The sequence below is a fragment of the Kluyveromyces lactis genome (genome assembly GCF_000002515.2).
Source record: "Kluyveromyces lactis strain NRRL Y-1140 chromosome E complete sequence".
Taxonomy (NCBI): Eukaryota; Fungi; Ascomycota; class Saccharomycetes; order Saccharomycetales; family Saccharomycetaceae; genus Kluyveromyces; species Kluyveromyces lactis.
In genome coordinates this window covers 1,392,688-1,413,407 of record NC_006041.1, presented here as the reverse complement: position 1 = coordinate 1,413,407, position 20,720 = coordinate 1,392,688, and the positions used below count along the sequence as shown (strand labels likewise).

Sequence of the window (20,720 nt, the reverse complement as noted above, 5' to 3'; positions counted from 1 at the left end):
GTGAAAAGAATTATACAAGTTACGAAGAAAAAACCTTTAAACTCAGTATGATATCATCACAAATACAAGATGGAGAAACAGTTGGGAAATATTCTTGTCCAACAGCTAGCAAACGATACCCGAGTGACGCTGCCATAATGAGCGTATCAGAAACTGAAGAGAAGAATGCTGTGGTAGTGGAGTTTTCCAGGGATGTGGAGAGAGAAGTAGTGGTTGGGATTTATGCGAACGTAATAATTTGGCCCATCGCAACTGCACTATTCTGTTATTTGGCATATACATTGAACACTACTGGACTTCCTTATGTGTTCATTGATGAGAAGTTCCATGTTGACCAAACGTTAAGATATCTTAGAGGAAAATGGTACTCTTGGAATGGGAAAATCACTACTCCTCCAGGCCTATATTTGTTGGGATGGCTGCAATATCATGCGACCAGATTTATAACTAATTGGTCTACATTAACTGTGCTACGCTTGACGAATCTTATTGGGGGTGTAATTGTATGGCCTTGGGTGGTATTACGCCCGCTATATTTATTCAATGCATTGGGGTTCTGGCCTGTAACATTAATGTGTTTCCCTTTGATGGCTAGTTATTACTTTTTGTATTATACGGATATATGGTCTACCATTTTCATCGTCGAGTCATTGAACTTGGCATTGGTGTTACCGTTCGGAGAAACAGCTAGCATTTGGATGAGCGCCCTGTGTGGATTGATCAGTTGCCTCTTTAGACAGACTAATATTGTATGGAACGTTTTAATTATGATTCTTGTTGTGGAACGTCGTGCTATGATTGAGAAAAACTTCAATACGTTGAATTTCAACAATTATTTGAAGCTTGTGCTTCATACACTGGAAAACTTCAAATCTTTGGTACTTCCCTATGCCATCAACTTTGGTTTATTCCTTGCATTTTTATTATACAATCGATCAATTACATTAGGCGATAAAAGTAACCATGTTGCAGGATTGCACATCGTACAATTTTTCTATTGCTTGATGTTTATTGCTTTCTTTAGCGTACCGGTATGGTTTTCAAAGCAAGTCACTCTATCGTACTTGATCAGGTTTGTCATGAACCCTGTAAAGTATCTATTGGAGTTATTGGGGATTATGTTGATAATACGGTACTTCACAGTGGTACATCCATTCCTTCTAGCTGATAATCGTCATATCACCTTTTACCTATTCAAAAAACTGATCGGAAGAAGTAGTTTGTTCAAGTATTGTGTGATGGCTCCAATTTATCATTTCTCCGCGTATGTCTACCTTGAAGTAATGAGACCTAGCACGATGATATTCCACCCTATATTGCCTATTGAAATTAAAAACCCAATCGATTTACCAATTCAATTGACACATATTTCGTGGACTGCCTTGATTATGTGCACATTTATGACGGTGGTTCCTTCTCCCTTGTTTGAACCTCGATACTACATCTTGCCATTTATATTTTGGAGGCTTTTCATCACAATGGCACCTGAACCATTCTGGGGTAATCCAATAGGTAAGGTGACTGGAACGAAAAGACACTTGTCTGAATGTGCATGGTTTATGATAATTAATTTGATCACGTATATTATTTTCAAGAGATTTGATATAAAATGGGAATCTGAAACTACTGTACAGCATATCATTTGGTAAAGACATAAACAGAATATATAGAACATCTAATTGGACATAATTTTACCATTACTACTAGTTAATAATATCCGATTTATATTGAGAAAATAACACCATCTTAGAAAATTGTGGAATATATTTTGGAAGGTATGAAATTGAAGATTTGGGACATTAGTCTTGTTAAGAGATCAAAGAGCTACGTTTTCGAAATCGTCCTTTAACTTCTCAACCGAATTAGCCAAGTGGGACTCGGTTTCTTCCTCCACTTCTGGCTCTTTTGTTTTACTATCAGTGTCCTTTTTTTCATCCTTCTTACCCTTTTTCTTGGATGCTTTCTTCGATTGCTTCTTGGGCTTTTCCTCAGGCTTTTCTGAAGTTTCAACTGCACCTTCTTGACTGGTTTCGGTGTTTTCTACAGCATTAGTGCTTTCGTTTTGTTCGTGTTTGCTTGTCTCCTGTGTGTCAGCACCATCTGCCATCACTTCATCTGGATTTGAAGTCTTTGGTAGATTGTCTTCCGCTTTAGCGCTAGATCCTGTCTTTGTACCTGTCGTTTCAGGATCCTTAACTTCCTGTTTTGTGCCAGTATTGTCTACAGATAAGGAAGTGTCGTTCTTCTCATCCAAAGTTTCATCAACAGTCAAAGCTGTTTCCTGTTGTTCTGCAGGTTCTACAGTATTTTGAGACCCTTGAGATGATGAAACAGTTCTTTTAGGTTCTTCGGGCAGCTTTCTTTCGGTAAAGGAGTTCCACTTCATTCTTGATCTCATTACCAAAACTTCTAAGTAATCTCGAACTGGGCCATTACTCTTTTTGTCTCTAAACACAAGTTCACCTTCACCAGCAAACTGGTCGTTACCTTCATCGATCAATAACCAATTACCAAGTTCTAAATCATTGGCAAAACTTAACAAGAAATCACCCCAATTGCTTGCAACAACAAATTTAGTATCGAATTCTCTTCCGAAAAGGATAACTTGACCGTATTTACCCTTTGGTCCCGGTGCCAAATCGATACCGATGTGGTTCCCTGCATTATCCGTTACCAATGGAATCCACCCTGAGTTAGCATAGACTTGTTGAATGGCCAATGGCGGAACAGAATGTTGGTCTGGGATATCTGGTAGCTTGAACTGCTTCTTATAGTTTTGTGAAATATTCCTTTGAAGATTTGGATCCATAGCTTTGTAATCTTGGTTTTCTAATTTACCGTATCCTTTTTGTTGGTTTGGCAAATCAACAGTGGTGCCATTCAGCTCTTGATGTTTATCCATCTTAATTTGTAACTCATGGTTCTTACGTTCCAAATTTTCAGCCACATTTCTCCACGTTCTTGTCATTTGAACGATTTCATCTAGTCCCATCAACTGTAGCCCAAAGAACAAACCCCCAGTGCCTGTCATCGACACTAGATCTTCTTGACCATCATGCAACCTTAGAGATGCCCTTACTGAAGCGGGGAAAATAATATCTAAATCCTTCTCAGCATTGTTGATGTCGTGTCTTGTGCATGGGTCACTCAACGTTGCTGCCAAATCAGGATTATGTTGTGACGTCCAATTATCGATATGTCTCCATGCCAAAAGTGCTTCATTGATACCCTCGTTGCCACTGGGGTTCGACCCATCCACATAATCCGCCAATTGGATTTGGGAACCATGGTTAGATTCAGTTATCGACCGTTCTACTCCAGCAGCAACATCTGGATTGGCAGCTTCTTCATCGTAATCCGCATACCGATCTTCGGTACTAAAAGAATACACTAATTGCTGTAATTTCTTCTTAAAAGCTTGCATATTAATCAGATTTTCTCACTTAAAACACTAAGATACTATGTCAATTCCTAGTAAATCCTACTAATTTGCTTCTGAACTTTATTGATCTCGCGTAAACACTTACCTGAGGACATATGCTTCGATCATTAGACAGATCTCTTTGTATTCTGTACTTTTCCAAGGTTTCGACACGATTTTTTTCGATTCTAAATAGAGAATTTCCGAAAACGGTAGATAAACGTGACTATCATGTGGATAGAAATGGGGAAGGTGACAACACTTGGATTCGGGATTCGGTGAGGAACCACAATATACCTAGAAAAGTATCCTAGATTCATTGAACAACAGGTAGTTCTTAATGATTAAATTACGGTATACATTTTCCAATGTTCACGTGACTCAAAACTGTCATGTGACCGACACAAAGAATACACTACTTAGATTTCCCAATTAGGAGAAACGTAAACATTGAAATAGTGATATAAAGTCATAGAAATGCAATGCTACATGTGTAGAAACCACATTACAGTGTTCATCACGACAACCTATAAAACTGCTATTCAGGAGCCAGGTACTAAATAAGATCAAACAGATACAAGCCTAGTTCAAAGTAGCTCAAAGAATAATGACTGCCGGCCAATTTCAACCATTACATCAGAAACAGGATTCTCAAACTGCGAGTACAAGTTTGCACAAGGCCATGTTTAAGAAACCATCACCACACCAGCTTTCAGAAATGAAGAACAAGTTTGCTTCTCCTACCGATGATTTGCTCTCTCCATGTTCCCAGAAGTTGAACGATCACAGATCGAAGTTGTTCCAGGCAAAGAGCAATCCTACCAAGTTGAATTTCCAGTCGAAGCAATTAGCAGAAGAGTTTTAAATTTAACATGATCCAAGATACCCACTCCTCCCTATACTCTTCTGCGACTACATTCCTTGAGATACTTTGCTCTTAAGACGCTATTTTAAACATATTTACTTCAAGTCAGGCAGGTCCGAAACTTGCCTCAACTTATATCAACTTTTGCATCATAAACCTAGACATGAAATGTGCACGACATCTATATGAAACACAATGATTGCTCCTTTGTATATCCCCCAGTTTTTAACATATATTCTGAAAACATCTCTGTTTGGATTTTTACATAGGGATTACAACTCGTCGTCATATTGTTTTGAATTTTGACTTTTACTATAAACAAGATACATACGAGATAAATAAGATACCTAACTCGTTGAATGTGAAGAATTGGTGTTAATTTATTGTTTCAGTTTTGCTCCTCTAGTTCTTTGATCTAGAATCGGTCACTGTATTCAATAGAAGAGCTTCATTATCTAGAATAACCTTGTTTGGAGATCTGGATAAGATAGAAGCAATTTCTCTAGCAGTATCTAATCTCTTCAATTCCACGTAATCTTTACTTTTCTTGATGGCTTCACCAATCAATTCAGCAGATTTGGCCTCACCTTGTGCCTTAACGATCATACCTTGCTTTTCTTGAGTGGCCTTATCCACGACGAAAGCAGCCTTTTGAGCGTCTTGTTGAGCAATTTGTTTGGCTTCAACAGAGTTTGTGAATTCCGGAGAGAAAGTCATGTAAGTGATGGAGACATCATCCAACATGATATTGAAATGCTTAGCACGACGCACCAAGTTTTCCCTAATCAATCTAGAGACACGTTCTCTTTGGGTAATCAATTGAGAAGCATTAAATTGGGCAACCACCGCCTTCAAAACTTCATTCACGATACTGGGAAGCACTCTTTCATCGTAATCAACACCGAGAGTACGGTAAATCATTGGTAAATTCTCTACGTTAGGTCTGGATAGCACTCTACAGGTGATGTTAACCATCTGTAAATCCTTAGTACCGGTCAATGACGATACATTTCTTGGCTTGGCACGCACATCGTAGACGACCGGGTTTTCAACCCATGGAATGATAAAATGAGTACCTTCTGGGTAAATTCTCGGTTGAACACCGTTGATACGTGAATAAACAATGGCACGGTGACCACCATCAACGTTGAAAAGAGCTTCGTTAGCCAAAAATCCACCACCAATCAACAAAAATAAACCACCTAAAGCCCCAAAGGCACCACGAGGAGGCTGTCCGGAAGGATATTTACCACCTGATTGTTGTGCACGAGCCAATTGTCTTTGTACAGATCTGGCAAACTTACCAAAATCACCTGGATATCTGTTCATTGCGTTCTTTTGATTAAATTATAATAACTTTGCGGGGGGTAAAAACACAGCTTTTGTTTCAAATTTACAGCCAATCAGAAAAGGGCAATGTGCGGTTATATATATAATATTACTGCTGCGATTGTCGTAACCTCCTAGTTCCTTTGCTTGAACCCTTTCCCTTTAAGCAATTTCAAACAACGAACTGAGTTGCTCATTTCTCACTTTGCCACTTAACATCTGAGAAGGGGCGACATCCCCGAAAATATGTTTGTCACAATGCACGGATCACGTGATAAAACATCAACACTCTAGCCTCTGCTCATGGTGGTATAGCCAGGCACCGGGAAGTTGAATGTTATCTGAGACCCATAAGTATCCTATTTAGTACTTAAAACCTGTCAGCTTTCCAAATGTGTACCCAGATTTCGTCCAGGTGTACCAAGTCTTTCCACTGCCGTTTCTTATTTCTTTGATATGAGGTAAAAACCCTTTAAAAAGGGTTTCAACTTAAAGACAGCTTATTTCATACAAGCGTTGGTTGGTCAGAACCATACAAGAGCTGTCCTGGGATCAGTGTATTTGTAAAACATTGAAAGCACAATAAACAATTCAAACTATGGGTGCTGACTTTTTGTTACATGCTGCGTGTATGAACGGAGATACCGAAAAGGTTCAACAGATATTAAGTGAGTTTCCGGGCGCAGTGAAGGTTAAAGATGATGATGGCCGATATCCTTTGCACTGGGCAGTATCATTCCAGCAAGACAACATAATTGATATATTGTTGTCCTATATGAAGAAAATTGATTTGGACACTATTTTGGATGAATCTGGTTGGTCTCCGGTACACATTGCTAGTTCTATCGGTAGCGTTACTATTCTTGAAAAGTTACTTAATCATACTGTTGAACCAAACCTTGATCTACAGGCTAATAATGGGATCACTGCTTTACATTTAGCTTGCTCTAAGAAGCATTTAAATGTGGTTCAACTTTTAGTGGAAAGAGGAGCTTCAGTGAGAATTAAAGATGGCCTTGGTCAATTGCCTTTGCATAGAGCTGCAGCTTCCGGTTCAGTGGGAATTGTGTCGATATTATGCGATAAAAACTCTCCTGTTAATATAAAGGATAAAAACGGATGGTCTCCTTTGTTCCATGCTTTGGCAGAAGGTCACGGCGATGTTGCTGTCACGTTGGTCAACAAGTATCATGCATTATGGGAAGGAGAAACCGACAACGATGACTTGTCCATAGATAAAATCTGTGTTGACGCAAAAGTGAAGGATTACTTTTTGTCAAAGGTTGAATGATTTATCCAATTCGAAGGGGCTGGTAGTTAATGTATGCTTATATACCTGAAACAGTCATTAAATTGAGCTTATAACGATTGATGTGTAGAAGATTCTAAAAAAACAAAATGCAAGATTAAATAAAATTGGCTTCCCTATCAGCAGTTTCGGAGTTTTCATGGATGACCAATTCTTCCTTATATTGAATACCATTAATACCAAGGTCACGTTGTTCATGTTCACTGATTGTTCCATTGGTAGAACCAATCAAAAATAAACCATGGCCAAGAACTTGATCAACCAACTGTAGGGTTATATCCAACAAATTTATAGGAAGGATCATTCCCAACAAGTTATTGTTGTTAGCAAAAATAACAGCATCCTTTATGGACATGGTACCTGGGTCACCATAAATAATGTCTTTAGTATCGAGTGCCATGGACGCTAGGTCATTAGATGTAATTTTCACCAAATCACCATCACTATTCTCGGAAATAACATTCATATCGAACAACACAGGGAAATTAGGTTGCTTCCAATTCAAGATAGAGCAAACTCTTGGATTTGTTGAAGAGAATACTATTGATCTCGTCGATCCCATTTGACGAAGTTTCCTTACATGTTCAAACGTAGTAGATAAGACTGTTTCTATGAAACAATTCAAATTGTATCTAGGAGAAACTTTCATTGGTATAGATTGTATCTCAGATTCTGTTGGGAACAAAACCTTTATGTTGAGCTGAATTTGTGGGTCGACATTATTTAATAGATCCTCAAATAAGACATATCTGTCTCTCAAAAGAGTTTTCAATGTTAGCCTGGAGGTTATATTGGCTGGAATATCAGATATCTGCTGATCAAGCATGCTGTTTAGCTGTTTTGCGTTCATATCGTTAAATAGTAACGGCACATCCCCAGCATGACAGATTAAACTAGTACTTGCAATCAAAGTACCATCGTTTAACTGTATAACACCAATGGTACAATACTTTCCATTTAAAGATGATGCAGTTACAATGGATTGCAAAGATGTGGACAACGACGTATTATTATTGTTAGCTCCACCACCACTTGTGGACTTCCAATAAGTTTCATATTTAGTGACTTCCAAAGATTTTCCTCCGTATGGGAAGATTACTTCAAAGTCAACATCGAATTTACCAACATTTCTCAATCTGGTGTCGAATAAGGGCAAAGTTAAATGATGGTTGTTACAAGTACTTTCATAAGCTTTGTGGAAAACATCAGAAAGAGCATATGTTTTTGCTATGAGTCTTGTTCCGAAAGAAGGGTATATTTCAATATCGATATCGAAAGTATCTAGGGAATCTATCTGGAATACAATGTCTTTTTCGTCCTCTTCTTGAATAGGCAAAATAATATTTCTTGGAATGATATTCGATACACTAGAAGTAAGAGTGATGCGTCCAGGTGAGGATAACATCATTTCGTCGTCCTTGTTGAGCGTGATTGATTCCTTTCCTGGCTTGAAAGAGAGTTTTACAAAAATCTTTCTTTCCAAAAAATTGTGACCATACTTTCTTAGAGGGATAATTGGTGGTGGTAAGGTGAAATCTGGAATATCCTTTAATGAATCATTCAGGGACAGTTGATCGTCAGAAAAAAGTTCCCCGGGATCTGATGGTCTCAAACTTCCAGCGAGTGGTCTATCTGGGAAGGCGCTATAACGTTTGCGGTTTCCAGCATAGCTTAAAAGTACATTCAATACAGAAAGATGTCCTTCCCATAATGCATAGAAAACTTGCGAGAGGTTTTGTTGATCTTTCATGAACACGTCTGCACCTAGTTCTAATAATACTTGGACGGTGGTGGCGTGTCCTTCTTGAATTGCGTAGAAAATTGGTGGCCATTTGTTGAACCCATCAATCTCATCTGGATCCGCACCATAAGAAACCAAAAGTTTTATCAATTCTGATCCACCGCCCATTTTTGCCACAATATGCAAAGGACATAAACCTTGGGAATCTCTTAATCTAGATAAATTTATGTCACCCTTTTCTAGAATAACTTTAGCTGCTTCATAATTTTTGTTTGAACAAGCCACATTAAGTGGATGGAATTGCGGCTTAGTGCCTTCACACAAAGATGGGGATAAATTGACGTTACCTTGTGCGATAAGTATTTTTGTGACTTCAATGTGATTATTAATAATAGAAAGAACCAAAGGAGTTTTAGATGTATTATCCAAAAGATCAATATTATCTATGAGTTCCGTGTTTATCAATAGAGACACGAAATTTGTTTTGCCGAGTTCACAGGCATAATGCAGTGGCATCCTACCATGAATGTCCTGAGCGTTTAGTAACTTACGAAATGCCTCTTGCTGTATAATGGAGTTTTGATATTGATAAAGTGCTGCCAAAAGAACAAACGTACGCGGTTGATGAGGACACAGAGCCGCTTCGTGAAACATATTATGCCTAGCAAAAACTAGATCATCATCTGGATCACTATATGTAAGATCAATGTATTCATTCCCATATTTCCAGAACACTTCTAAGGATTCATCGTCAATGCTGCTAGCCAATAGTAAGTTGAAAATCTTTGTGATGCTGTCTCTTATAACCAGATTTTTATCAATGCGAGTAGCAGATAGATGTGAGTCTACAAAGGATTGTACTTTAGTTTCGACGAAAGTTCTGATATGTGTTTTTCTTGGTTCAACATCTTTCAATTTGCTGATGCTCAACACTTCCATATACCATGATTCAATTTCCAACTCTATATCAAACAAACCAGCTGTTGAACTGGAAGTTGAATAATGATGTGCATTACTTGATGCTCCTTGTGAGAAGTTAATGAGAAAAGTTGATTTATCTGAACTGACTGATGTACGTGTTTCAGGCTTCGGAGCAATGATATTTGACATTGAGGGACCACTTTCTGAGTTACGTGATATCGTCCGGGAAATCTGTCCTGCAGGTCCATAGAAATTGGGTCCAGTGACATCATCATTATCACTTAGTTCGTCAAGTTCGATTAATAATGAGGACACTGCATCATTCCATTTGGATACTTCATTTCTGGTAAAAACTGGCTGTACAGAGACAACTGTTGCGAGATAAAAATCTTTCGCATGCGAGTGCGATCTTTTATCCCATTTCTTTAGTACCTTAGAGAAACCTGTTCTGTTTAACTCTACAAATTGTTCTAATTGTGCCAAATCTCTTTCAAACTTCTTAATACCATCTCTTATAGTCCTATACGCAATAGATTTCTTCGAAGTCAACTTTCCTTTCGATTTGTATTCATAGTATCTGGAATTTAGAAGATCGAACTTCATACGTAGATCAGCTTCCTTCTCGAGATAGAACTCGTTGACTTTTTCCAATTCTCTTTCCAATTTGAAGAAGAAAGATGCTTTATTCTCTTGTAAACTTTGGTACCGTATCGACTCATCCGTTTCATCCAATGTCATATAATCATTTGAATTTGTATAAGATGAAACTGCTGGAACAGATAGTTGCTTAATCAACTTCTTTAGAGCCTTGTAATTGATGAAATGTCCATTATACTCCGGAAGTTCTAACTGTCTCCCTTCAAGGTGTTTACCAAATTTCATCCCAACTGTTTCGACCGGATTTCCTGCACAGTCGTGATGTACAATATTAAAGTCAAGCTTTTAATGGAAAAGCACTGAAAGAGGTTCCAAGTCACGGACTGAAACGTTCCCAACACCTACTTCTACTTTTCCTTCTTGCTAAGAACAAACCTGAATAAAACTACCTTATACTTATATTAATTTCAAAACACAATGTGAATTTTTGTTTTTCTTCTTTTACGTCTCTGCAACTGTGTTCTTCAAAATAATACTCTCAGGTAACAAACAACAGAACAAAGAAATGAATCATTTCCCGTGAATTTTTTTCTCAATTCTGTATTCTACTTGTGCTTCAATTATTATGACAATTCCTGTAATCCCCCAATCCCCCTATAAGCACCCGTCTCATAACTTACTTGAAATCCTCTGCCAAAATCATTACCACACGCACTCAGGCATACAGAACAATCCTAAGGTGCATCGTTTTCTGTTCGTAGTTGCTTTATTTTCCTTCATTATTTTTTTTGTTTTTGTTTGACGTGACCTTCTTTGTGCTACAGTTTCTAGCCGTTGTGACTTTGTTACTTAAAGTCTTCTTGACACGCTCTGTTGAAATGAACAAAAAAGCCCAAAAAAAGAAGAGAAATAAGCTCGAAAAATACTGCTATGTCAATTTAATAAAAAAGGGAAGGAGAAAGAGAGCGCACGATGAAAGGACTAAGATATCAGTGAAAAACGTTGCTAATTCGTTGTCCAACAAACTTTTATTTGGGCTCTTTTTTTGTGCTTGCCATTGATGCCTTCACGGGATGCCTGATTGGTATTAATTTGAGAGCGAAGACGGAAAGTTCCTTTTTTTTGTCCATGCAGCAAAAGTTTGCCTATTATGTTTCCCACGTGCATTAAACTGAATTAAGTTGTATGCCACTCGTAACTCCACAATGTCATAGATTTCGGGAGCATTTCGGCATAATGATGAGATATGATTTCACTGTATCTTGAAGCTCGCATCTTGTAAACTACTTTCCACCGTTCCTTTCAAAGTTGTTTCCTCAGACTAACATGCCAAATGAAAGGTATGTTTTAGTTTCTATAGAAGCACGAACCGTAACACCGAATACCCTTCAATAACGCAAAATGATCGGCAATCCGTGTACCTAATCATCTCTAAGCGTTTCATTGCTTAACCTCTTGTAGATATTCTTGTATGCTATTGAATTTTGAGAGAATATCACTAATTTCGTCGTCATTAGTCAAGTCAACTTCTTCCAACTCAAGAATTTTCAACAACATCAACTTATAGTTTTCCCCGTACTCCACATCATCCATGTCAACTGTGAAATTCCGAGTTGTTTGATTTTCTTGTAATACCGATTGAAAAGGTTCACTTTGTAAAGGAAACTGGATCCTTTCTGATATATCTGATGGTCTTTCAGAAACAAAATACTGGATTGGTTCTTTACGGGTTACTTCGAAGAAGATCCTATCATAAAACCATAGCGGATAGTTCATATTTTTCAGATCAAAGTTAAAAGTTTGAACATCGGAAAATTCAACTATTATTTGGTCGAAAACATCTTCAATTTCTCTTCTAGCAATTGTTGTTTTATCCTCATAATGCGATACTCTGTTGCATGCTTTTTCAGTTTCTAAAACGTCAAGTACAACAACTCTAACGGTTTTCGGTACATGTAAGACATTATAATGACCAACGATCTTCATTAGGAATGGTATATGAAAGACTAAAACCTATTATACCTTATGTCGTGTTTGTTTAATGTAGGAAGGTTGAGCGGTTAAATTCTGTCTTGACACATTTTGTTTTTCTTATGGAATCAACTCAATGCTGAAATGAAAAAAAGAAAATGGACGAGTCCGGAGTCGAACCGAAGACCTCTCCCATGCTAAGGGAGCGCGCTACCAACTACGCCACACGCCCGTAATACGTTGGGATTAATGATGATTTGTTCTTTATAGTGTCCGGACAAAGTCCTGTGCTAGAGAGATAGTTTAAATTGCATTTACCAGATACTCTCTACAGGTTCGAAAACCATTGATTGGCTGCGAAAGACACTTCGATGCAATTGAAGGCAGGTGTTGAGTCAAATGGTCCTCTTTCCTCTTTCGCTGCGTTTGCCTCAATTCCGATGATCGCCGTTATAACGCGTAACATGAAAATTGATCATTTGAAAAATAATAACAGAAGACATATTTACGTTTTACATATATATGGTTTTAATTACAACGAGGATCTTGAAAAGATCATAGACAAACTCAACATTCACTATCAAGACAACATATTAGGCCGTATCCACGTATCTGAAAAGCTACAGCAATGTCAGAATCGTCGATCTTTAGTAATCTAAGAATTTTGGTTGTTAAATCGAGTGAGCTATCTAAGGATGCTCTTGATGATATCATTAACACTACGAAAAAGAATGGTGCATTGGAATGCGTAGTTTATGACTTATCACAGGATGAAACCAATAATACTTCATATGTGGACAAAGGGCAGTTTTTATCTCAATTTTCAGAACAAATACATTGCATAATATCGAAATCAATTGATTTTAGTTTTTACCGTACAGCAGCTTTTGATTTCTTGATCCCAGTCGTGGATCCCAAATGGATTGACCACTGTTTACAATTCAAGAGGCTTATGAGAACTACCTGCTATTCACCTGATCCAATGCATTTCTTGAAAGATTGTTACATTTATGTTTCTAAACATAGTCTTAACGTTGTTGAATATCAATTGTACTGCGCTATAGTGTCCGTTTTTGGTGGTACATGCATGGATTATTTGTCTACGAAAGCTACACATATCATAACGTGGGACAAGAATGATGTTGCCATCAAGGCCATGCAGAAGTTTCATAAGTATACAGTGATATACCTGATGCCAAATTGGCTGGTGGACTGTCTATGTGGCCTAGAGTACATCAAGGAAGATGAATATTTGATCAACGTTAATGAAGATGATCTTGCATTGAAAGAGAAAAGTCAAAAGCTCTGGGATAGAACATTGAACAGTATTGATGATTGGAAGGTAATACCAGGGTTCCAGCTGGGAAAAAAGATAATACTGGGAGACGATTTAGCCCTACCTGGTACCAGTTATAAATTCCTATTAAATTGGATCAAAAAATGCTTAGGTGCCCAAATTACATTAGTAGCTGGCCCTAGTCAGTTGAAAAAATCTCAAGCCGATCTTTATATAGGCTATTCGGCAAACACGGAAGGTGTAAAAAATGCAAACGAATGTAGAATAGTATGTGCTAACATTCCTTGGTTGTTTTACGTATGGCAAATGCATAAATTTATACATCCAATGTCCAAACTCTTGTTATCACCATTGAAGAAACCTATCTTTTCAAATAATGAACTCAAAGCAACCTATACGAATTATTATGGAGAGCAAAGATATTACATCCAGCTGCTGGTGGAAGCCTTGGGCGGTATCTGTAGCACGGAGTTGACGAAAAAGAATACGCATTTGATTTCACCGATTGCCTCTGGAAAAAAATTCGAAGCTGCGCGTGCATGGGCGTGTTGCACCGCAGCAAATCATTTATGGTTGGAACAGTGCTATAAAAGTGGACAAAAACTGGATCCACAACTAGAGGAATTTCAGCAGTTTCCAGTTAATGGAGGTTTGTCACGATCATTGGGTCAAATGTCGTTGATGGATCATATCGAAAACCAATCGGATTTGGATGAAAAACCAAGTCAGGAACCTCCAGAAGAGGAATTAAGAGATTCTCAACAGCTGAACAAAGAACATCCCATTTCAATGCCTACCACACCAGCAGCGGAAGAACATTTGACTCAAACCTCTAAATCATCTAACCACGACGTGTCATTAACCAATGCTCCAGAAGATGAGCAAGGAGATGTGACGCAGGTTCCCAAATCTTCTAATAATGATACATCATTAACTAAATTTCCTAAAGAGTTACAAGAAGAGGCAAAAGAAAGTACACCTGTGGAATCACCGGAAATGTCTGTACATCAAGAGAATGGAACTATAGAATCAAAAAATGATAAAGGCAGTATTGCTACACCAATAACATCAAGGGAGTTATCATCTTTATCTGCTGCTGAGAGCCTCGAAAACCCATCTCAGCCATTAACCCCAATGAGTGACACCAGGAGAAGAGCGAAGGCAAAAGCGGCAGAAAAATTACACGAGGATATAGAGTCATTAAACGAGTTCCAGAAGATCAATAAACGTAAAAGATCCCCAGAATTACTCCCGGAGGCGATTCAGGAGATAAAGAAGCAGAAAGCTCTAGATTCAAAGGCAGACGAAATGGTTTCTTACTTGAATATATCGCATAAACCATACAAGATAAAGGCAGTGTTAACCAACTGCCATGAGAATTTATCTAATTTAGACATTTTAATTTTGAGCAAAATTGGAGTGATAATAACTCCAGAGATTGAATCTTTCACTAATACCATCATAGCTCCAAAGAAGGCCAGAACTGCCAAATTCTTGAAAAGCTTTAGTTTCAAACCATTGAAATATGCCTTAACGCCTATGTTCATTACCAATATTCTAACAAACATCAATAAAGAGAAACCCGTAGAGCTCGAAATGAGTAAATACTTCATCCCCGATATTGATTCTAAGGTTTTAGAAAGAACCAAGCTACCGACAAAAGTGTTTGCCAGACATGGATTTACTCATGTGAATATTTCTGATGATATTCCGGGGGGATACAAATTGATTTCAAGTATTCTAAAATGCCATAGCATGGAAGAAGTAAATGCTATTGGGAAGAAATTTCAATTGGAGGATCTAGTTGAAAACAAGAGCAAAAAGAAAAGCCCTAACTATGTTCTCATAGCTAGTAAAGCGTCAATGGCTAAAAAATTCAATAAGTGCGTTAAAGATGCTGACAAGAATAAGAAAGTTTTTGTTGTTGAATGGAATTGGTGCGTGAAAAGCATTTTCGACTTGGATATAAATCTAGAAGATCATGAATATGTCATTTATAATAAGTAATGTAACCCCAGAATGGCTACGATGGTATAAGAATATGTAGTATATGTAACGATTTATCGAATAGTTGAATTCTACTCAATAGGTGAGGTTATTGCAAAGATATTACTATTTCCTTGTTACTGTTGATTGGAGCAACCAAGGGAAAAAGAATCAATGCTAGAAATCAAACGTTCAAACCAGTCCATTCCTTAATAGCTTTGTTTGTTCTCTCATAGCCTCTTTTGACCGTGGCAGCAACATTTTTAGTGTAATACGCAGTATTACAAGCTGCCTTCATAGTGGCATTGTATAGCTTATCTTGTCTACTAACAAAGACAGGGAAGTTCCGTTTCTCGATGTCGTATGCCAAACGTTTAGTATTGCGGTAAGTTGTTGGAAGGACGTATGAGAAGCATGAAATACCGAATACTACTGGTGTGACCCCTCTTAAGAAAATGTTTCTATTCCTTGTTAGGATGGATCCGGACATTGAAGCCACTAGAATGTAGGTAAATCCAGGTAAAAGTTGTTCCTTAGGATCACTATGAAGATCAGCAATAGCAGATGTGACTTTTCTCTCTTTGTCATAGTAAGCCTGAGACGAACGATCAATTTTATTTTCTACAAATTCCAAACCATTGCTCAATTTACCACGTACTGCGCCAAAGAAATTGATCAATGGCTCCGGAGTCCTCAACGAAATGCCATAGGCCAATTTATTCTCTCCCAGTAAATCTTGTAACTCGTATGATAGTTTCTTAGATTCAATATTTTGTGGTGCAGCTTCCTTCGCGTTTGATGACAGAACCACTTCGGACATGGGTGGTATCACTTGTTCTTTGACCAAGTCAACCTCACGGTAAAAATTGGGAGCCATTGTCAGTTACTAGCAGGAGTTTTACAAATACGGTAAATCGCTGGGCTCTCGAAGGCTATTGATTAGAACAACAAAGGAAAGGAATAGTTTAACTCAATTGTTAAGCATCTTTAAGTTGTTTAAACCATTTGATGTTCAGTTTGTACGTTTTTCGGATATATCCGTACATAATGATACATCCGACTGGAGGAAAGATTCCAATGCAAATCATTGGAGATGATTAAGTTAGCTTAGACGAGAGAAACCGACACTGGACACAGTAAGCTAATGACTCACTTCGAGGCACTATGTAATAACCAAATAAGGTTTACAATTTCCACTGAATTCTAGTCGTGGAATCAAAAATTCATTCATCCATTCATTCATTAGTTACTTATAAAAGTCAGCTAGAAATATTATAAGAATATGCAAAAATAACCAATAACCAATCACACCTGATGGTAATGTTTACCAGAAATTCATTGGTTGAGGTTTCATTAGGTAAGTATAACGAAAAGAACAATTAATATTCTTCACATTATACTAGAAAACATGATAGTGTTAGCTTCTTCTACCAATTTCCTATATTCCTCATCGTTGTAGTACTTATTTCTACCACGAATATGCCAAGCAGCGACGGGAATATCCCGTACGTTTGCGAATAAATCAATATGGTCACCTTCCTCTGACTCATTAGTCTTTTGTCTAGTTAAACCACTTGTTTCTGTCTGATTTGTGTTTTGTGACATAGTCTGAGGCAAGTTCTGAGACATGTCCTTGGACATAGTCTCCTGTTGTTGTTGCTGTTGTTGGTTTGCTCCGAATAGATTTGAAAAGATAGTCATTGCAATATGCTTACAGTTTGATGTTTAGTTGGTGTCAAACTATTGTGTTCGAATATCGAATGTTGCGGGCTGGAAATATACTGGAAAAAGGACAAGAATCAGAGAAGAGCTTGTGCTTATATATAGATATATCTGTATGTGATCTCCAAATATTCCAAATATTCATTGTATAACACTATATAAAATCAGGGGGTGAATCAGGGATACCCCAACAGGGGAATAGATAACAATCCATGTCTTTGATACCAAAATCAAATTTGTGATGGAACAGGAATTACCATTACATTAAACAATCCTTAGCACAGCTTCCAGTACCGGTTGCACTTGTTTCCGTATCCTTCTCTTGCTACCTTCTCCCAGTTTCTGCTACTGGAAACAAAACCGGGTAACACACAACCCTTGTTTATTATATAATCACCAAGGACACCACCCAGACACCTCATATCATGTTTCCCTTTTCCATCCAAACATGGGGATAATCCAGTCACAAAAAGGAGATAGTGACGTGAGATTGAATAAGTAACGTGTGTTTACGTTCAGAGTCCATGCACTCACCAGTGTCCAGAAGGATTTTATCTTAGAGTAATAATCTTTCTTTCTAAATGTTTCCTTTCTTCAAGAAAGGCTATGGGCTGCATTTTTCTGGTCTTACGATTTCTTGATTGGATACGTTCGAATATGGGATGGAGGCCGCGTCTTTTCTATGTTGAAAAATACTGACGATATGTATCTATTTACTCGTGTTATTTTTGGTTGATATTCAATCTTTTTATCCGTCTGCATCTTGCTGCTTGTAGACTTGGTAATTAATAGTAGTAAGGTTCGAATGTTGTCAAGGCAGATGGAGTTAAAAGGCGCAACAGGTGATTAATTTTTTTTTAGTGTTTGTGTTTGTATTTCTGGTTAGGCAGCGTTGCTCTTGACGCCAAACATTTTCCTGAACATGCCACCAAGCTTGGATTTTGATTTTGATTTGGTTTGAGTTTGAGCGCTTGCACTTGAACCATTTGTAGCGGAATGTAATTGGTGTGCTGATGAGATCGATGATTTTCCACTTGTAGCAGTCTTCAGTCCAGAATTGGATTTTCTATTTGTTCCTTTCCCGTTTGTTGTAGAGGTCGGATGTACTTTTGCACTATACGAGTATGATGTAGAAGGCCGTTTTGGGCTGGAGACGGATGGCAGTTTCTCGCTCTTGACTCTTCTAACTATGCTCGAAGAATCGTCATCGCCTCCCAATAATGATTTCACTTTATACATTCCTGGCTCATCGGCAAAATAAACTCTAGATGACCGTCTACTACTCATAGTCGAGTTTCTGGAAGCTACTGGACCAAAACTGTTATTCTTGAACCTAGTTGGCTCTGGTGGAACGTATCCCAATCTTTCTATGTGTTGCTTCCTCCGTTGCGCTTCGGGCGACGTGGGGAAATAGTCTGTAATTCCTTTATCTGCCTCACTGTCTATACTAACCATATCGTCATTTCCATGTTCATAAACGTCTTCAATGCCCCTAGGTGTGTGGTCATTCTTAGAGCTAGTACCCAAAACATCGTTCAGGGATTTGATGATACATCTATCGAGGAATGCAAATTGATCATCTTTTGTGGAAATCGAAACAGTCTTATGCATCGGTTTCTTGGCTTCACCAAGATGATATGGATCGATAAACTCAAAGGGAATTATAACAGTAGGAACCCAAAGATGTCTATAAAGGAAATTGGGCAATTTAACGTTCCCATTCCTGAACTTGATGCTTAAGTTAGTCGAAATTGTGGAAACAACATGGAAATTTGGCCTGTAAAGATCCATAACATGTGTGACAAGCGGTTTTGCGGACAGTTCTTTCACCAATTCTATAGTTATTTTCATAACCTTGTCCTGACATTTCGCTGCATAGTAGTTTAACATATTTTCACATTTATATCTTGTAAGTTGATCCAATTCGTTGATTATCATACCCACTTGGCGGAATGGTAACTGTACAACTGCACTTGGTGTTTTGTTTTTAATTTTACCATCGAACGTGAATTCTTCCAACTTTGTTTTAGTGCTTCCAGTTTCGGAAGATTCATTCTTTTTCAACATGTTAATCAACTCTTCATACATTGGTAGATTGGTTGCAACAACCAAATGGTCACCATCTCTAGCAGCTTCTTTGATGAACCAATCAACAGTTGCCCAAGTATGTCTCCTACCGTTCAAAAAACAAACAACTGTCCTAGTATTCGTATCCGTATAACGCTTCCTGTAGTCTGTATGTTCCTTTGTAATTGAAATGGCCTTATGTGTTATTGATGGGCGTGATGGATAATTTAATGTCATATCAGAGGGTTTTCCACCAGCTCCGGACGACTTGCTACTGGGAGAAGGTTTAACAACGGTGTTTCCGATGTATAGCTTATACTGTTGACTGAAATCAAAACTGTTCAAATCTGTATTGGTTTCCCTCCCACCAGACCGAAGCTGTTTTTCCAACTGAGCTAATTCTTCATCTGTCATATCCATGTAAGACTTCTTCCTTTTCTCTGGTTCCGCTTTTTTCTCCTGTTTCTTTATCAATTTATCCTCTAATTCGTTTAAATTTGCAAATGCCGACGTAGTGTATCCCGATCCGTATTTGTTGCCTGCATTTTCCAGAGTATTTGACGTGGTTACCTTTTCAATTCTTTTCTCCATTTGAGGATCAATTACTGTCAAGTCAATCCCATCAGGTGAATGTTCACGATGCAGATCATCAAGTGAATCCCGCTTCAATATGGACACTGCTGGAGGAGGTGGTAACTTAGCAGATGACGAAGTAGCAGCTCTGGTCAACGAGGTACTCGCACTAGAGACAGAAGACATACCGGTCTTACTTCTACGGAGCCCATTCATAGAACCATACTCTGAATTGTCATTCGATAAAGTGGGTCCTAGCATATTTCTTAGTCCAACGTCTTGTTGAGAAGAACAGAAACCCAGGTCTGTAGATAATTGTGGCCTTTTCATGCTGAAATCGTGCACTCCACTATCGTTCGAAACACTCTCACTCTGAGAACCCTCTCGCACACTTGGATCACTATATAATGGATTGAACTGCGGTGGAACATGAATGAACGGGTTATTGTACGTTATCGGTTTATTGGATTCTTTCAAAGACCGTGCCTGATCGTCTATCAACGACGGCGATAGATCCTGAAAAGACACATGTTTAATATACATCACTTAGATGGAAAGAATTCGGTTTAGCGTGTGATCTTAATATGGGTAGTCCAAAGGTAGGGGTTCTGAAGTCAAAAATTCAATGAATTTGTTTAACAGACACACTGTAATTTTATATTGTAGGATTCCAAAAAACAGGTTTCTGAACTCCGGTGAGCAATTGGCGACCTTATCCAAATGTTTGCTAGATATGAATCTCTTCTTATACTTTCTCTGCACCTTATCCCTAATAAGCTCAGCCTAACTCAGACAAATAGAGAAAATAAATTTACCTTGCATCAAGATATCAAATAGTGCTTTGTACAAGGGATCCAAATTCTAAAATCTTCCGCATGCTTAACACAAGAGAAAAAAACCCACACTCATCATTTCTAGATA

The 20,720-nt window shown here is 38.0% G+C and overlaps 11 protein-coding genes and 1 non-coding gene across 12 annotated transcripts; 4 read left to right on the top strand and 8 right to left on the bottom strand.

Annotated features, from left to right (window-relative positions):
• Window positions 1–47: 47 nt before the first annotated feature.
• DIE2 (dolichyl-P-Glc:Glc(2)Man(9)GlcNAc(2)-PP-dolichol alpha-1,2- glucosyltransferase) lies at window positions 48–1,649 on the top strand (the record flags this gene model as incomplete). Its single annotated transcript, XM_454662.1, has 1 exon — window positions 48–1,649. One exon carries the CDS (start codon window positions 48–50, stop codon window positions 1,647–1,649), a length of 1,602 nt encoding a protein of 533 aa, XP_454662.1.
• A 167-nt stretch (window positions 1,650–1,816) lies between these two features.
• On the bottom strand, window positions 1,817–3,424 carry SMI1 (Smi1p; the record flags this gene model as incomplete). Its single annotated transcript, XM_454661.1, has 1 exon — window positions 1,817–3,424. One exon carries the CDS (start codon window positions 3,422–3,424, stop codon window positions 1,817–1,819), a length of 1,608 nt encoding a protein of 535 aa, XP_454661.1.
• A 604-nt stretch (window positions 3,425–4,028) lies between these two features.
• On the top strand, window positions 4,029–4,286 carry BNS1 (Bns1p; the record flags this gene model as incomplete). The annotated part of the gene is made up of 1 exon (XM_454660.1): window positions 4,029–4,286. One exon carries the CDS (start codon window positions 4,029–4,031, stop codon window positions 4,284–4,286), a length of 258 nt encoding a protein of 85 aa, XP_454660.1.
• A 402-nt stretch (window positions 4,287–4,688) lies between these two features.
• PHB2 (prohibitin subunit PHB2) lies at window positions 4,689–5,615 on the bottom strand (the record flags this gene model as incomplete). The annotated part of the gene is made up of 1 exon (XM_454659.1): window positions 4,689–5,615. The coding sequence occupies one exon, from the start codon at window positions 5,613–5,615 to the stop codon at window positions 4,689–4,691; it is 927 nt and encodes a 308-aa protein (XP_454659.1).
• Window positions 5,616–6,213: 598 nt separating this feature from the next.
• Window positions 6,214–6,906, top strand: NAS6 (Nas6p; the record flags this gene model as incomplete). The annotated part of the gene is made up of 1 exon (XM_454658.1): window positions 6,214–6,906. One exon carries the CDS (start codon window positions 6,214–6,216, stop codon window positions 6,904–6,906), a length of 693 nt encoding a protein of 230 aa, XP_454658.1.
• Window positions 6,907–7,021: 115 nt separating this feature from the next.
• On the bottom strand, window positions 7,022–10,468 carry PHO81 (Pho81p; the record flags this gene model as incomplete). Its single annotated transcript, XM_454657.1, has 1 exon — window positions 7,022–10,468. One exon carries the CDS (start codon window positions 10,466–10,468, stop codon window positions 7,022–7,024), a length of 3,447 nt encoding a protein of 1,148 aa, XP_454657.1.
• Window positions 10,469–11,623: 1,155 nt separating this feature from the next.
• Window positions 11,624–12,169, bottom strand: KLLA0_E15665g (uncharacterized protein; the record flags this gene model as incomplete). The annotated part of the gene is made up of 1 exon (XM_454656.1): window positions 11,624–12,169. The coding sequence occupies one exon, from the start codon at window positions 12,167–12,169 to the stop codon at window positions 11,624–11,626; it is 546 nt and encodes a 181-aa protein (XP_454656.1).
• Window positions 12,170–12,313: 144 nt separating this feature from the next.
• KLLA0_E15643r lies at window positions 12,314–12,386 on the bottom strand. Its single transcript has one exon. It is a non-coding gene; the product is annotated as a tRNA-Ala (tRNA).
• Window positions 12,387–12,782: 396 nt separating this feature from the next.
• Window positions 12,783–15,458, top strand: RTT107 (Rtt107p; the record flags this gene model as incomplete). Its single annotated transcript, XM_454655.1, has 1 exon — window positions 12,783–15,458. One exon carries the CDS (start codon window positions 12,783–12,785, stop codon window positions 15,456–15,458), a length of 2,676 nt encoding a protein of 891 aa, XP_454655.1.
• A 163-nt stretch (window positions 15,459–15,621) lies between these two features.
• MIC26 (Mic26p) lies at window positions 15,622–16,314 on the bottom strand (the record flags this gene model as incomplete). The annotated part of the gene is made up of 1 exon (XM_454654.1): window positions 15,622–16,314. The coding sequence occupies one exon, from the start codon at window positions 16,312–16,314 to the stop codon at window positions 15,622–15,624; it is 693 nt and encodes a 230-aa protein (XP_454654.1).
• A 512-nt stretch (window positions 16,315–16,826) lies between these two features.
• Window positions 16,827–17,138, bottom strand: KLLA0_E15577g (uncharacterized protein; the record flags this gene model as incomplete). Its single annotated transcript, XM_454653.1, has 1 exon — window positions 16,827–17,138. One exon carries the CDS (start codon window positions 17,136–17,138, stop codon window positions 16,827–16,829), a length of 312 nt encoding a protein of 103 aa, XP_454653.1.
• Window positions 17,139–18,041: 903 nt separating this feature from the next.
• KLLA0_E15555g (uncharacterized protein) lies at window positions 18,042–20,342 on the bottom strand (the record flags this gene model as incomplete). Its single annotated transcript, XM_454652.1, has 1 exon — window positions 18,042–20,342. The coding sequence occupies one exon, from the start codon at window positions 20,340–20,342 to the stop codon at window positions 18,042–18,044; it is 2,301 nt and encodes a 766-aa protein (XP_454652.1).
• Between the last annotated feature and the right edge of the window lie 378 nt (window positions 20,343–20,720).